Source organism: Schistosoma mansoni, chromosome 6 (assembly GCF_000237925.1).
Source record: "Schistosoma mansoni strain Puerto Rico chromosome 6, complete genome".
Lineage (NCBI taxonomy): Eukaryota > Metazoa > Platyhelminthes > Trematoda > Strigeidida > Schistosomatidae > Schistosoma > Schistosoma mansoni.
Genome location: NC_031500.1, coordinates 6,088,579 through 6,105,558, shown reverse-complemented (window position 1 = coordinate 6,105,558; position 16,980 = coordinate 6,088,579). Strand labels below are relative to the sequence as shown.

The window sequence follows — 16,980 nt, the reverse complement described above, 5'->3', positions numbered from 1 at the left end:
TGAATGTGTCAGCTTTACAGGACTATCTACAACAGGTGGATTGGGATGTTCACGCTCAACTTGAAGTAGATGCTCATTGGTATTTCTTACTGCACACACCCTTGTATGCTACTAAGCATTCAATTCCTCAAACGGTCCCCAAAAGCCACAAGCAAACTACAATCATCAAGAACCACATTATTCGTTTGCTAAGCCGCATAAGGTAGCGTTGGGCTGAATACAAACGAACTGATGGCAACGGCGCATACAGGCAATACGAACATATAAGGAACACATGCTCAAAGGCAATAAGAGAAGACAGGCTTCAGTATCAGACCAAGCTTATCGATAAATTTGTCTCCAATCCGAAAAGCTTATTCCGTTATGCAGCTTCTCTTCGACAAGCCAAGACTGGAGTTTCCCAACTGCTAGGTCCTAATGGTCCGACCAATAACGACGGTGACGCCACTAACCTTTTGGCTGAACAGTACTCTCGGACATTTCAACCGACTCACATCAACTGCACTGATGAAAGCTTCATCTGCAACTGCGCAGGACTTTCCGAAGTGAACCCGAGAGCTGACGTGGTGTTCCGTGAGCTGCATCACCTAAGTAAAGACACTTCTCCTTGTTCGGATATGGTTCATTCTGCTATATTGAGGGAGGCAGCTTCAATCCTGGCTACACCGCTTGGCGTGATGTTCTCACACTAGCTTAGTCGGGGCAAACTACCGTAAATTCGGAAGCTGGCTCACATCACACCAATTTTCAAAGGAGGTCGACGCAGCAAAGTCTCAAGCTACCGACCAGTGGTCTCTATCTCCATACCTTCTAAATTATGGAGTCCCTGATATGGGATGGTATACACGTATACTTATTATCCATAAAGTTCTCGCCCCAACAGCATGGTTTCAGGAAGGTTCATTCTGGTATAACCAACCTGCTGATTGCGGTGGATAGATGGACAACCATCTTTGATCGCAAGGGGAAGGTTGACGTCATTTCCCTTGATTTCTCAAAAGCTTTTGATAGGGTCAATCACATAAGTCTTCTCAATAAGCTTAAACGATAGGGTATCAAACCACCTCTGATTGACCGGCTCACTTCATACCTAAAAAATCGACATTTAGAGGTCAGGGTTAACTCCACTTTCTCTCGGGATATGGAATGTCTTAGTGGAGTCCCCCAGGACTCATTGCTAGGACTTCTTCTTTTCTTGGTTTATATAAACGCCTGAGGATACGACTGGTATTCTAGTTTTACAACTAGCGGACAGTAGCACCTTCTATATTCGAAACCTCTTACTCCAAATAGAAATCAGAAGTCAGACGAGAAGAGGTAGGAAAGATATATTTGATACGTTACCAATATATCGAGAGGCGTTCGTTCTTAGCTGACTATTGAAACGTAGGAGCTGTGTCCCACGCCGAGCTATTGATTTTGGGGAATTATTTACAGCTACAGATCTTCCACAACAGGTATCGTCTGACCTATTGCTTTTTGCTGATGATATGAATTTTTGGAGAGAGATACGCAACCCAAAGGATATATCAGCACTTCAGGAGGATCTGACTCGACCTCAAGGTTGGGCAGATGATGACGGACTTAACTTCAAAAATTCAAAGCGTAAAGTAGTCCATCTGCGATATGTTGCAGACTATAGTTACAACTTAGGAAACTCCTTTCTAGAAGTTTTCCTAGTCGAAAAAGATTTAGGAGTGATGGTACCCTACGACCTGAAGTCGTAGGCTAACTGTGACAAAAACGCCTTACAAGCAAACCTTGCACTGGTAACATTGAAGCTCATTTTTGGACAGTTTGACGGTAGAACTTTCCACATAATCTTCAACAGTTTTATTCGTCCCCATTTAGAGTACGGAAATATAGTATTTCCTCCCTCCCTCCTTCCAAAAGGACACTGGAACGTATCCAACGTCGAGCCACGAAATCAGTTCGGGGACTCAAATTCAAACCTTATGAAGAGCGCCTCGAATCCCTTAACCTTTACCCGTTACAGTACAGGCGTCTTAGAGGTGACTTTCTTATGACTTACAGTATCCTTAACACTTCTGGTCATCCCCTTAGACATCTTCTTAAGCTTAGTCACAACACTAACCTAAGAGGTAACACCCAGAAACTGAAGACCCAACATAGCAGAACAGACTGCAGACACAACTTCTAGTAGTTAAGAGTTGTCAAATGCTGGGATTCGCTGCCAACAAAGCTAGTCCAAGCGACTTTCCAGGAGTCCTTTAAGAGGAAACTTGACCTATTCTTAAGGACTAAGGTTAACATCTTCAGTTTCAGTTTGGACAGGAGGCTTGATGGCCTGTGTTAGTCCTGGCAATGATGGTCTCTCAGCTGATCCAACTTTCTTTTGAAGGAGTCGACGGATGGAGCCTCAACCACGTGCTGAGGTAATGAATTCCACTCGTTGATTATTCGATGGGAAAGTCGGTAGTCAGCTGACAAGTAATTCGTTCTGGGCTTGTGAACTTTTTTGGAGTGTCCTCGTAGATCTTCTGTTTTGGAAGACAAGAAAAATGAGGGCATATCAGGTGCAAATTTGTCATTCAGCAATTTGAAAAGTGTAATGAAGTCGCCTCTGATTCTTCTATATGACAGCGGGAATAGGTTTAGCTTGGTCAGTCTAGTACCATCTTACAATGATTTACCAATTTCTTTTTTCGTCCATTATCGTTGATATACCTAGGTTCCTGCCTGGAGGTATTGGTGATCCACTGCTATCAGACACGGAAGCTCGCCATGAGAAAGCTTCTTCTATTCCGTCCACAACCATTTGAACCATTTGAAGGTCGTGTGAATGAGACGGCGGGCGCCTCTGAGCGCACCTGACTTTATTATCGTTACGTTTATGTTCTAAATGACGGACTGGAACCTATAATCTCCTAGCTTTTAATTTGCACCAAACATTCTTGTCATAGAGAAACAGTAATAATATATATGGTGTAAAACGTTCAATTACTGATTTCTCTTCTTGTTTAGACAATCCCAGATCATTAAACAAGTCAGTCTTCATATTAATCGGAATAACTAAGTATCTTTTCGAGCAATTCTACACTCTCCTTAAATGCCACTTTGATCATACGTTTATTATACTGCTGGAGTACCGTGTAATATTTGCCGTGGTCCATTTTAAAGCCCTTGAAATTGGTCTACTGATTTATACGTAATACGCTTTTTCTAACCTCTCGCAATCCTTCTTGTATTCTTGTACGAGAGCTGAAATATCCATGGCTTCAGGAGCATCACGCTGTGAGACGAACTGCAAAATAGCTAGGTCACCACTAATTTATAAAGGCCGTATATATCACCCGTATTTCAAAAATATAATAATTGGAGGAGGATTGATGGCTTTGGGCGAAATTTGTTCTCAGTCAATTAAAATGTACTTTTGTGGTCCTCCTAACTATGGTTCAGGCTCTGGCAACAATCTGTGCTCTGCCTGTGATCAAGAATCATCTAAAAAATCTTGGATTCATCTCATCACTGATACCAGCAATTACAACTTCAACACCATTAGTAAGTGTCAGCTTGTCTTTTTATCCTAAAATGTCTGACTGAGTGACAGTTTTCTCTGGATTCATAAGCTAAACAAATACTTCTGTAGATTCTAAACGACAATTGGTTGTATGCTACTCCACTACATTACACGTTTACGTTGAAGTCTGATTATGGTTAGCATTGTAGTGTAGAAGACTATCGTAGACTACTAGACCATGATATGACATCGGTTGACACGTGTATGTGTGTAGAAATGCTAACATCTTGACCTTGATCTGAGCACTATTCGTAAAACATGGCGTTTTTGTTTTTGTCCCATACCTTACATTCGACGATATAACTGACTTAAATCTATGTTTTCAATGCTTAGCTTTACGATTGGTATTTCCCCGACTGCTGTTAGTTTTTTATTTAGTGCGGTATGCAACGAATTAGACCTATGGACCTTTGTCATATGGTCACGCCGTTTATGATTGACTTACCACTTTTCTAATTCTTAAAATATAGCCAAGTTGACTTTAAAATTAATGTCTTTTTATCACCACCAAATTTTTCTTGTTCTCGTACAGTTTAGTTGAGGCCGGAGATCTTAATGCACGGTCCCGCCCGAGTTGTTTGTTCTTGCTCTTACGAAAGTTTTATTCCAAACATGCCAATGTTTGTCAGCTTTTTGAGTAATCTAGGTCATATTTCCTTTGTTTTCGTTGTCATAGTTAGACAGAGTGCTATCGGATCGTTCCAAGGATTCTATCAGTTTATATATTATAGTTGGTTAGACAAAGTATTCTCTGGAGTATCGATGACCGTTGTCGCAAAGAAGGTGGTGTTAGATGAAGTGTTAATAGGACCTATAAGCCTGGCAATATTTTTCCTTTGTAAGTTCACCTATTTACTTGATTTCAATTTTGAATATACTCAACTTTATTTGAAATGTGCCCTGTACAACTTGATTTAAATTACAAGATAAAGTAAATGATTAACCTACTGCAAATCTTTCAATATTTAATTAACCCAAAGTATCTTCTATGACTACTTCGTATTATATGTAGACTTACCAGAGCTTACTATATATATGTAAATACTAAGGTAACTACTAAGAATTAAATTGTTCTTCCCGTTTACTAGGGATTGATTGTGATCACATTGTCTCAAATTTTACAAATTTCATAGCAGATATGGATTAGCATTCGCATTTCTAACTCAAGGCGAAATTTCGGCAGTCTATCAATGATTCTGCATTTTTTCCTTCTGCAGAATTCAGTCGTTTTTGCAAACCAAAGTTGTCAAAATTAACTATCAGCTAAAAAGTGGTCATTTTCTGGTTTCACTGACAATGTGTTTAAGAACCATAAGTAATATCGCCGAAAATTGTTGGAGCCAGTGACTAAGTTTTGATATTAATAGATTTAGATTTGTGCTTTGGAGATAAAATTCCGATGGTCTATGTTTGACTTTTTCCTAGTGAGCTTATGTGCGTGCGAATCCCTTGAATGGGTCAATTGAAGGTGAAAATAGAACTTATGTTAGTAGATTGCAATGGTCGAATCCCTAGCTTTTGAACTGTTCTGCTGTATATCAGGTTTAAAATCATTATTAGTAACATGTAAATCATAATTAAATCTTTTGATCAGTGGTTAACGTTAAGAGGTATCAGGGAGTGTCAGCACTATGTACTGGATTGATTGGTGCTCAGAAACTCATCCAATCGGGTTTAAAACAATGTAAAGCGAAGACAACTTAGAAATAGCCTCAAAAAGTCTACGTAATCGTCGGACTCAGTAGTGACCAGTGAAAGGCAAAGCTATGTAAACGGCGGCGCTAAGCAACAGTAGACAACCTTCCAGACTTATCAAAGAAACAAGTATTAAGAAAATCGGCAACCAGTGAGACTTTCTGAAAAAGATAAAACAATTATTTACTCTCAATACAAAAGACTGCAATGAGCGCTTTGAAAAACAGTTTAATTGCTCCTTTGTTATCTTTCTGTCCTCTAATTTTACCATACAAGCTCCCAAACTCTTAATGGAGTAGAAAATATCGTAATAAGGGAGAGCAGCAGGTTATGATGGATTAACCCCAATGATCTTTAAGTATGGTGGTTGAATTTCGACTATTGAATTAATTGGGATCTTAACTAGAGTCGTGGAATTGAACGTAGTCTAACCCACTTGGTCTCAATCTCTGATCGTTACAATCTATAGGAAAAGACATAAGTCCTCTTTTAACAACCATTGAGGAATCAGTTTGATTGGTATGATGTATAAAATGTTGCCGTCAATAACCGTTCAACGCTCAACTAGGGCTTGTGGAGAGCAAACTCTGGAAAACTAGTCTGGTTTCAGACATGGACGTCGATGTGTAGACCAAATATTCACTCCTCCATCTTGGTATTTAATCATTTGTTTTCGAAGCATTTCTCGTATATTTTTGACTACCGAATGAGGAGTACCGAGATCAGGCATAGGATACTGCGTAAATATGACAAATCAGTCGATTAGGTATTAGGTCTTCAATTGAGGTGGTTTGCACTAGCTACATGTGCCTGACAACCGCCTACCCCTACGGACGATATTGTGTGTGCAGGATTAGTGTGGGGATTTACACCGTATTCAGCATAAATTCTCACTAAAGACTTGATGATACATGAAAGTTGGTTAAAAAAAAATATAGAAAATGATGAGTTCTGTGATACTTCACTAACCGCTGTTTTCCGAGAGGAGAATTCATATTTCCTAAAAGCTACCAAACAAAAATATTTAACCCCACCTATGCAGATGTCTGGAGATTTTTACGCTTCCCAGCTTTAGTGAAGGCGACGTAGATAAGATCTAGTTTTCCATTAGTTAGCGACTCTACCAGTTACCCTTATAGGGAAGTTTTTAAAACACTATGAACCCTTCCCAAAGCCTTAATGTGCATTGCCTAACAAGTTACGGTTTTTTTCAAAGGTCACGACTATCTTTTCTATGATTACCTCCAATGTTCTGACTGGCACTTGTGAGAATGATCGGTCTATAGTTTGGTGGGTGTTACCTGAATCATGTCTCTTAGATCTCAGTGACTGTCACATCTTTCTAGTGTATTGGCGATGTACACTAGCTGAACGATATTCTGAAAGTCGTGGCAGCTACGTATATTACACGTCTGAGCATTTAGTAGTGTAATGCATCTGGTCATGTTAATTTGATAGTATCTTAAGGGCTTAATGTCTTAAGCATGTTTTGGTTGACATCAATGAGTAACTGGTTCAGGAAAAAAATACCGCTGTCGTTTTTGGATGATGCATCATCTCTTAATCAGATTGTTTTTAATAATGTTCAGTTTAAGCATGGTTTAAACATTAAATGTATTTGATGTATTAGGTTAGAATGCCATGTTGACTACCCAGTAACAAATAGATTAAATTCAACTGGCAGACATGAAATACTATTAGCAAACTGTCACAATGTGGCCTTTTACTGTATTTTATTTTTTATTAGATAATGGATTTTGTGACACATTCACGATGGCTGGAGCTTTTCAGCGGTGTCGTCAATCATTTCTTCCGGGTTATTTGTCAGACCTAGTTTATTGGCCTGTATTGCAAACCATTAACTTCGCCCTTGTCCCTCCTGGATATCGTGTCTTATATGTCATCTTTTTCACTAGTATATGGAACACTTATTTATGTTTCTTTAGTGCTCGTATGGTAAGTATCGCAAAATATATTCTTATACATCTCCCATTTTCTCATATGTGCAGTTATATATACCATAAAACTAGTTTGTCCTAAGCGTTATCGTATCAGCCGGACCTAAGTAAAACTAAGTCGTCACTAATCTTATATGAACATTCTGAACGAATAGTTTGATAGGAACCGGACCTTGAGTTTTTTAAAGGCATTGTGTGTGAAGATCATGTTTGAAATAATCTTGGCAATTGAATTATAGGTTAGAATGTATAACAACCTTAGTACACGAGAAATTGTGATCCGATATATTATAAACTCTCCATTGGTCAGTCAGCTACAACGTAAGACCAGGCACATATATGCATCGGTTCAAGTTGCCACACCTCATTAGCACAAGATAAACACCGAATTCATAGAAGTAGTTAATTTAATGGTAGTAATATGTAAAAGAAAGATTGTATAAGGATATAATACAGGAAGAAAGAATTAGTTCGTAGAAAGAAAGGTATAAAGCAGTTTTAATCTCACGGTTTAAGGGAAGACAAAGAGTGTATACACCTGCATCATTGTGATCGATTACGAGCCATGTCGCCCAGAGTCTCGAACCATTGGTTGCAATAGTCATGTGGACCTCAACCAAGTATAGTCTGCATCTACCAACATGGCTAAGGCCGGAAGTTAGTGACTTCAAGGACCGATGTCTCGTTTTGGTTTGGCCTCCGCCAACTTTTTTCCAACCATCCCCAACACTAGTCAGCATAGCGCGTCGTGGTAATCGGTGTTCAGGTATACGTGACACGTGGCCCAACCATCTCAGTCGATGAAGATTTACAACCTCATCACCATTCCCTAATGCCCTGAGTCTAACCTCACTATTAATTACCCGGTGATCCCAGCAGATGCGAACGATATTTCTAAGACATCTGTGGTCAAATACTAGTAACATATGAGTATCTTCTACTCTTAATGACCATGTTTCACAGCCGTAAAGTAGAACAGAGCGAACTGCTGCGCAGTATACTCGTCCTTTGATTTATAGATAGATATCTCGACTTCTCCACAGGTGACGTAAGTTAGCAAAAGCCAAACGAGCTTTTTGAATCCGTGCTGAGATTTCGTCAAACACCAACCCATTAGGGCTGATCAGACTTCCAAGATAAGTGAAGTTATCGACGCGTTCGACTACTTCACTCCCTATCCTTAGTTCAGGTGTTGACGCAGGCTAGTCCTGGAGTAAAAATTTACATTTAGAGGTGGAGAAAGGCATTTCAAATATCCTGGCATTGGTACTCAGTTCTAACAGAAGACTCTGCATTTTGTCAGCGTCTTCACTAAACAAGACTATATCATCTGCGTATTCTAAGTCAATAAGTGGACTTCTTGGTAGGAGATCGTTTACTGAAAATTCAGTCGACGAGAGTGTTATTTTCAGCAAAAGGTCTATAATGAGATTAAACAAAAATGGGGATAGTGGACAGCCTTGCCGGATACCACTTGAGATTGTAAAATCATGTGACAGTTCACCATAAGCTCTGACTTGACTGGTAGTGTTCGAATAAAGGGCCTTCACGAGGTTTATGTACTTCTGAGATAAACATTTCAATGATAGACACTGCCACAAAGCCTCTAGGTTTACAGAGTCAAATGCTACTTTTAAGTCAAGAAAAACTATTATTGTTTGACGCCGATAAGCATGCCTGTGTTCTAAAACCTGATGAATAGTGAATATGTGGTCGATACAGTCACGAACAGGTCTGAAGCCAGCCTGATTTTCTCGTGTTTGCAGTTCACGAGTCTTAGTTAGGCGCCCGATAATTATTGAGGCAAGTATTTTAGATGCTATATTAGTCAAACTAATCCCTCTATGGTTATCAAAGGATAATTTTGGCCCCTTCTTATGTATTGGGACAATAAGTGATTGTGACCAGTGGGATGGGATTATCTCCAACTTCCAGGTTTTAGCCAGAATATTAGTCACCATCCTTAAAGACATCTGGAGACAATCCATCTGGACCAGCTGCTCTTCCTCCTTTCAGATTAGCTATAGCCTTTTGAACTTCAGCTAGAGTTAGGGGACCTACTTCAATGTTCCATTCATACTGTTTAGGAATGGTGGGTAACTGTAGAGTAGCTGAAGGCCAGCTAAACTGTTCTCTAAAGTGCCCATCGTTCTAAACGTCTGAGCTGAGAGCAGATAAGGGTTTTGTCTTTTTCCGAGATTGTCTCACTAACACTTGACTTCTTAATTCCGGTTTCTTTTATTAGTCTAAAGAGTTGTTTAGTGTTGCCTACAACCGCTGCCTTTTCCATCTCTTTTGCTTTCGTTGCCCACCACTGCTCACGATCGTTCCTTAGACTTTTAGTCAACCTAGATTTGATTTGTTTTCTCTTTTCATCGTGTTCAGAGCCTGATGGGATGAGTTTACGTGAATCCATCAGTGCAATAGACTTATTAAAAATCCATTGGTCTTTTGTAACCCTTTGGTTTAAATTACTAATTGATGTTACTGCTGTTTTCACAGCTGTTCGTATATCTTCCCAAGCAAAATATGGGTCAGCCTCGTTTACAGAACTACCTAAATGTAAACTCAGTTGTTCCCGGAATTTACTTTTGGCTTTCTTATCACTGAGTTCAATTCTAATGGGTCTTCTTAGTGTAGTTTTTCTGCGTCCAATGAGATGCAAACAAATACGTGCTCCTAGTAAAGCGTGATCAGAGTCTAAACATGTATTCCAGTACAAGCGACAATCTTCTATCGAGCCTCTCCAACGATAACTGATGAAAATATGGTCTATTTGAGTCCATCGTTGGTTTGGTGCAGGTGGTCGCCATGTTAGACGATGTCTCTCCTTGTGCTTAAAATTAGTGCTTTCTAAAAATAAACGATTGTCTGAGCATAGTTGCAACAGACGATCACCATTATTTTTGCTGAGCCAGAATACTAAAATACCCACTTCAATATCCTTCTGATTGGTTTAAGCTGCCTAATTGGGCATTAAAGTCACCCACTACGAGTACTATATCTGAGCGCCTAGTTTTTTGAAGAAGTTCAGAGAGCTTTCTGTAAAAGTCATCTTTTACTTCATCCGGGCTGCAGTCAGTGGTATAATAGGCAAAAACGACGAAAAGGCAACGACGTGTGTCCCTATCCTTCTGAGTTCTTACGGAGCCATTTAGCCGGACAGTACACAGGCAACTGAGAAGCAAAGGGAAGCGGAGATGGCAAGTTCTTCATATCCGTTTGATGAACCTCGAATCACTATTTATGGTCAGACAGGAAAACAAGCTTAAGACATGGGGTGGCTGGAGTATATGACAAACGCTCGCTGATTGAAAACAGTTAAGGTTATAAGCAGATAACTGACAAGGTTAAAATATATGTAAATAACTCAAAAAGAAAGTTAACTGGTCTAACCAAAAGCTGGAATGGCCCATGTAGGCGTGGCACATATTTTCGTCTCGGGATGACTAGTGGGGTAGAAGTACTGATATCCTATTTCATTCAACACTGAGGTTAGTCGAAAATCTGTAGCAGCAGGAAATCTACATTAAATCTCACTAGCTAATATTATTCGTATATTTTCTAATGACTGGCTTCGATATTAGTTGTATTTGAACGTCATTCCCTATGGAGTTAACCAGTTTCAGAACAAAGTAGTTTATCTCAGATCAGGACCTCAAATTGACCCACTAAATGAAGTATGAACTGTTGTTATCGACACACTTAGTAAATGATATCGTTTTGTCACCAAGACCTATTACTCCCGAGCCCCACCTCATATAAGGTCGTAAATCCATACCACTGAGTTCCAAATAAGGATTGACTTGGTGCTTATTATTTTCTGGTTTTTGGTTTTACAGGTCCTGTTATAGCGAAAGTTTAAATCATGCTTCAAGTGAATTTCCATTTTCTTTTTTTATTAACTGATATTGGGCGGTAATTTGGTTTTAGGGCCGCAGTGGTTCCGGGATCGAAAGCAACCAGTGAAGGGAAGATTGCAACTGAGGAAGCCTAGCAATATCCCATATTGTTTTTTAATACATTATTCTAATTACAACTTTTGGCGTCAGGAGTTTGGTTGTTGTTCTGTGACAATCACACTTCATTTTGTGTAATTTCTCCTAGAACATTACCATCTGCTTATTAAAATATCTGAATCATTTCAGGCTTGATGAAAAGAATGTTCACTCATTTTCATAATCGTATTTATTTTCTTTTTTTGTCCACAACTGTATTTTTGGTGGTACAATAGATTTTGATCGTTAGATTTATGTTATTAACCAAACTATTCATCCTGTATTTTTACTCTTCTTAAGATTCCTCTAGAAATAAGTGAATCTAACCTACTTATATTATAAATCCATTTTTGCGTTTTGCTTTTGTTTTATAAACACTGTAAACAGAAGAATACTTTTTATTATTTTCATGTTATATTTGTAATATGAAAGCCCAAATTAAATGGAATAATAAGTTTCCAGTAACTGACAGTCTTGATGTGCCTCTATTTCAGTCCATTTAAATGTTAGTCGGTTGCTATGATGCCCGAAGGTCCTGGATTCGTTGTCTTTTGGGGTCGTATGCACATTGCTGAGGAGTCTCTTGCTAGGTCGAAACCTTTCGAGTTTTCAATGATGGTTTTCAATAAGAATAGTTCGTGGCATGCAATCGTATCAAAATTATGTGATCTCCACAAAACTTTACACTATTAAAAATTCATTAAACAGGAAATTTAAAGTGTTTTATCATGATCAATATTACCGTAAATTGGTAAGAACACTGTTGCTTGTTTGGAACAAGTATTTATTTAAAAATCTACCTCTTATTATCATTGTTAATGTAGATACATAAATAAACATATATCTGAAATAAATTTATTTGCACTTAATTTTATCTAAAGTTTTATTCTTAACCAGACTAGTGACAAAAAGCTATAACAGGCAAGCCCTAGTTAGGTTGCATCATTATTGATACTTTTATAAACTGGAAAAAACTTAATGGTTAGTTATATCATATCAAATAGTTACAGATTATTTTAACAAATGATTATTATGATAGTTAGTACGTATACAATTGGCAGAATGTCAGTTTCATTTACTTTTCCGCCTTGACTGCTGATCTTGTGTTAATCAGTCATTTTGATTCATAATTGATGGTTCAGTTCCACGCTTGCTCATATTGCCGGTATCAGTTGAAAATCTTGGTAAAGTTGGATTAGGGTTATCCTAGAAAAAATAAAGTCAAGAAACTAAAGTTTCTAGATACACGAAATATTTCATGAATGATTTAGTTTCAATAGTAATATTTTTTTGTACTATAGTTTTCACTATGTAATGTTCATGCTGTTTTTGTCAACAAGTCATATATTAGTAGTTAAAAGATGGTCTTGATTTTCAACGCGATAGCTCACTGAGTAGATAAATAAGATGGCATTGCCTTTAAATTTATTACAACAACAGAGGTGAACCAATCTATAACTTTATGTTATTTAAATACTGGATTTAAAGTTGAAACCTTGTATGAACCAGCCTTAAAAATTAAGATAATTCAATTAATGAAACTTGGCAAAATGATTTTTATTTTTTTGGGTGTGTCGCTTGATACGATTGGTTGAAATTCGGTTAATTAGAAACCATGATCTATAAGAAATATCGCGGTTTCGCATGAAATCAACTTTATATAAACACTGATTAGAATAAAGTTCACCCACACTATATGAAGCCCAGTTGATGAAATGTATCTGAGATAAATGTGGTTACTAGACGGAACTCTGGAAATAATAATAAATGATTTTGAGGGACACAATGATTACTTTTAGATTACAACCAGCGAACAGATAGCACGAAAATTCTCCTTAGTATGAATCACGAGCGTCAAGCATACGCACTGCTGAGGAGTCCCACGTTACAACCGTTTACTTACGTCTGTTGCCCCTCGTGGAGGAGCATAGGCCTCTCAACAGCGTTCTTCATCGAACTCTGTCCCAGGCAATCCTTTCCAGTTGCTATTCATCCTAACTTTGGTGTTGGCTGACAGTTGTTTCATATGTTCTTCAATTGTAGAAGCGTGGCACTAGCTTTACCAATCCTCTCCTATACGTCTGCATCCGATCTTCCTTGCTCATCAATGATGGTTCCCAGGTACGTAGAAGATCCCACATCTTCCAGAGTTTTTCCACCAAGTGTGATTGAGCTGGTGTTCTTCGTGTTGTACTTAAGGATCTCGCTTTTTCCTCTGTGCATACTGCGGCCTACTCATGCAGATGCTGCTGATACACTAGTTATCTTCATCTGCATTTGTTTTTGTGTATGGGATAGGAGGACTAGGTCACCTGCGAAGTCCGAATCTTCTAATTAATTCTGGAATGTCCGTTGTATTCCGTGCTTCTCTTCAAATGTCCAGGTCTTCATAATCCAGTCAATCACCAGAAGAAAGAGAAATGGGGGGGGAGTAGACAGCCTTGTGTGACTTCAGTCCTTACTGGAAAGGCTTCTGTCAGCTGTCCTCTATGCACCACTTTGCACTATAGTCCTTCGTATGTGTTCCGGATAATGTTGACAATCTTCTCACAGTTCGGTCTGTGTACGTCCGTTCTTAACGGAATTCAGCCTTTTGATATCGCAGCTAAGCGTCTACTAATTCATTCATTCGGTTCAGCAACACTTTATTGGAAACGTTTCCTCCCACCGATGGTAGTGTTATGTCTTTGTAGTTTTCACATTTACACAGATCTTTCTTTGGTACCTTGATGGGGTATCGTTCTTTTCAATCTGTCGGCACTTGTTCCTCCCAAATAGTCCACAACCGTTTACTGACAATAAATCTTAGTGTTTGTTTTGATTAGAAAAAATGAAACTAGAACCATGACAATGAAAGAGATCCTACAAGCTATTTCTGAACACAGATATAGCTTTAGTTACGCATAGCCAGCGCTTCTCGACAAAGATGGATAGTGGCTGGCAGTGGAATCCAGTTTGGCGCGAGTTTCGTCCTATTTGGGACTCATCAGCCGGATGTGCCTGCATCTCGGAGTTGTGGTCGACTACACGCTGTAAAGTAAGACATATGATTGAATAATTGTTGTGTTGATCTAATCAGGCTTTGTCCTTCACATATCATTCTCAAATTTTCTTTTCAAATCGATTATTTTGTTTGATATATTTTGATGAAATCTGAAGATTCGCCAATAAATTAGTTATTAGGTACTAAAGATCCTCCTTTATGTTATCTTCTCAGATCTTTACTGATTGTAAAGTTAGGAAATGTGTGGCGTTTCGCTTTCTGTTTATAGAGCCAACACACTTTCTCAATTCTATGTGAATATCGTATTGGTAGATCAATTCAAAAGTTTTCTGGTTCCTTTTCATGAACAGAATACTATCCAAGGGTGGATTTTACGCACAGATGACGTTTGGCTACTAACTTTAGTCTGTTTTCAACCTCCAAGTGTTCTCCACATATGAAGAACACTCCAACTCTAATTAAGAATATGGAAGTAGAAAAATCGACCTATGTCTAAAGCTGAAGTATATGATATTCTTTTTTCTGTGTATGGTTTCATAGACGATTATAGATCCAATCGTTTTAGAAATTTCATGTAATTTCACTGTGGTAAACTAGTTTATTTTCACATCCTTGAAAGTACATGTGAGTTGTCAGTTATTTTTTCTATCGATTTCACGTTTTATGAATTTCAGACCAAATAAATTTGATTACTGCAATGTTTAAGATTTGTTTCAACAATACGATCGTCTGATTGAGTCTTTGAAATAACTTCACTTCTATTTACTCTATTAAACTGTTCGGATTTTCGGTATGATATCAAGAATGTTAATCTGATTAGATGTACTACTGGCATCAATTTGAGTAATTTATATATTGTTATAGACTACATTACATATCTGGATAAACAGCATAGGGGACTAGCCGTTTTGTTGAAACAATGCATCTTTATCTAAATTATTAAGGTAGTAGCACTTTTAAATGGAAAGTCTGTAGAGTGTATTCGAAATTATATAACTTCTGAAATCTAAGTTAGTATTCACTACTTCTATGATCTTAATGATTCTAAAGTTCAATCAGTCTTGATAAATGCATACATAATTATATTTTACATTAATATACACTAAAAACATTATGTTTTAATAAAAAAGAAAATGAGAAAAAAAACAGAAGAACTATCGTGCTTACATCTATGTCGACATCATCTAATGTCCAACAACAATATGTGCCTAGAAATATCCAAGCTGCTATGAAACAGAAAATGGTAGCAAGCCATAATAAAATGTATCCAGAACCATAATCAATAGATGTTGTTGTTCGTTGTTTCTGTTTTCAATTATATGGTATGATGTGATAGATAAAGAGAGAAAATAATCATAACTTCGAAATTGTTATAAAGTAAGAGTTACTCTAATTACAATTTAACAATCAATGGAAATATTTTGTAAGTTATCTAGAACTGCAATATTCAGTCAACATTTATAGATGAATAACAAGTCGTTTATAGATATAAACTGGATTCTTTTGACTGGATACATAAGTGGACATAGATCCTCTGTTTCCACATATACCTTAGGGAAATAAATTTATTTATTATTGTTTATAGTAAGTTATTTCAGACGTATCTTGCTTACTTACTTACGCTTGTTACTCCCAATGGAGCATAAGTTGCCGACTAGCATTCTCCAACCCACTATGTCCTCCTCCTTCCTTTAAAGTTCTATCCAATTTTTGTTCATCCTTCTCAGGTCTGTCTCTATTTCTCGGTGTAATGTGTTCTTTGGTCTTTCTCTTCTCCTTTGACCTTCAGGACTCCATGTGAGGGCTTGCATTGTAACGCCTCTGGGTGATTTCCTCAATGTGTATCCTATCCACTTCCAGCACTTCTTCCTGATTTCTTCCTCCGCCGGAATCTGGTTTGTTCTCTCACACAGTAGCTTGTTGCTGACAGTGTCTGGTCAGTGGATCCGAAATATCTTGCTTAGACAACTGTTGATAAACACTTGTATCTTCTGGATGATGGCTTTTGTAGTTCTTCACGTCTCCGCCCCATACAGTAGATTTCAAATGTGTCAGTAGAATGCTAATTTATCAAAAGCAGTGTATCATGACAAATTGTCTGAAATAGTAAGCACTTTTGTAGTCTAGATAAGCATTGTTGATTTTGAGATGGTGGAGATTTGTAGCTCAAGTGGATGATTTTGATGGAGTTCTGTTCTCACGACTAAGCCATCTAGCTCAAGGAACAAAACTCCATCAAATTGTTGATTTTTTAGCATTTAGTATGCAAGTAAAGTTATCGTAACAAGTGAAATGTTTATCATCTTTGCAAAACAATGAGATGTATTATCACACTACTCTTAGCTATCACATTGCTTTCATTGTCAGTTAGCCAGTTGAAATGGAATACAATTTTGTGTACAATCTGACAGCCTATTTTTTATACAATAAATATGTGTTAGCCACTCTACTGATGAAAAGTCCTATAATGTAGAAGATATTTTCAGTTAGTTTTTTGATATAATTTTCCTTCAAGGTTAATAGGTACAATAAACACCTTATGCTGACTTTCTAGGAATTTTTAAATTTTCATAGTTGAAATCATGAGTCAATTGAAGCTAGACCACCATTGAAAACCTGGAGGCACTGGACGGCCGTTTCGTCCTAATGCGGGACTCTTCAGCAGTGGGCATCCACGATCCCGCCTCGCAAGATTCGAACCCAGGACCTACCAGTCTCGCGCCAGAGCGCTTAACCACCACTTGCAAGGCGGGATCATGGATGTGCGCTGCTGAAGAGTCCCAC

At 38.0% G+C, this 16,980-nt stretch overlaps 2 protein-coding genes across 2 annotated transcripts in view; one reads left to right on the top strand and one right to left on the bottom strand.

Annotated features, from left to right (window-relative positions):
- The first annotated feature begins 2,999 nt into the window (after positions 1-2,999).
- Positions 3,000-11,663, top strand: Smp_036370 (putative peroxisomal membrane protein 2, pxmp2). Its single transcript, XM_018798080.1, has 4 exons — positions 3,000-3,522; positions 4,218-4,379; positions 6,984-7,192; positions 11,128-11,663. Exons 1-4 carry the CDS (start codon positions 3,234-3,236, stop codon positions 11,161-11,163), a joined length of 696 nt encoding a protein of 231 aa, XP_018653057.1. The 5' UTR covers positions 3,000-3,233; the 3' UTR covers positions 11,164-11,663.
- A 298-nt stretch (positions 11,664-11,961) lies between these two features.
- Smp_141760 (hypothetical protein) overlaps positions 11,962-16,980 on the bottom strand; it is a gene marked incomplete at its 5' end in the record, with an annotated part of 8,954 nt that continues 3,935 nt past the window's right edge. Inside the window, 2 exons of the mRNA XM_018798079.1 lie at positions 11,962-12,398; positions 15,364-15,501. Of these exons, the coding sequence (XP_018653056.1) occupies positions 12,303-12,398; positions 15,364-15,501 (234 nt within the window). The 3' untranslated portion in view covers positions 11,962-12,302. The remainder of the gene's footprint in view (positions 12,399-15,363; positions 15,502-16,980) is intronic.

Coding starts and splice junctions, on each gene's coding strand:
- Smp_036370 (XM_018798080.1), top strand. CDS start 3,234: ATGGCTTCAGGAGCATCACGCTGTGAGACGAACTGCAAAATAGCTAGG. Junction 4,380..6,983: donor CCTGGCAATATTTTTCCTTT/GTAAGTTCACCT, acceptor ATTTTTTATTAG/ATAATGGATTTTGTGACACA. Junction 7,193..11,127: donor GTTTCTTTAGTGCTCGTATG/GTAAGTATCGCA, acceptor ATTTGGTTTTAG/GGCCGCAGTGGTTCCGGGAT.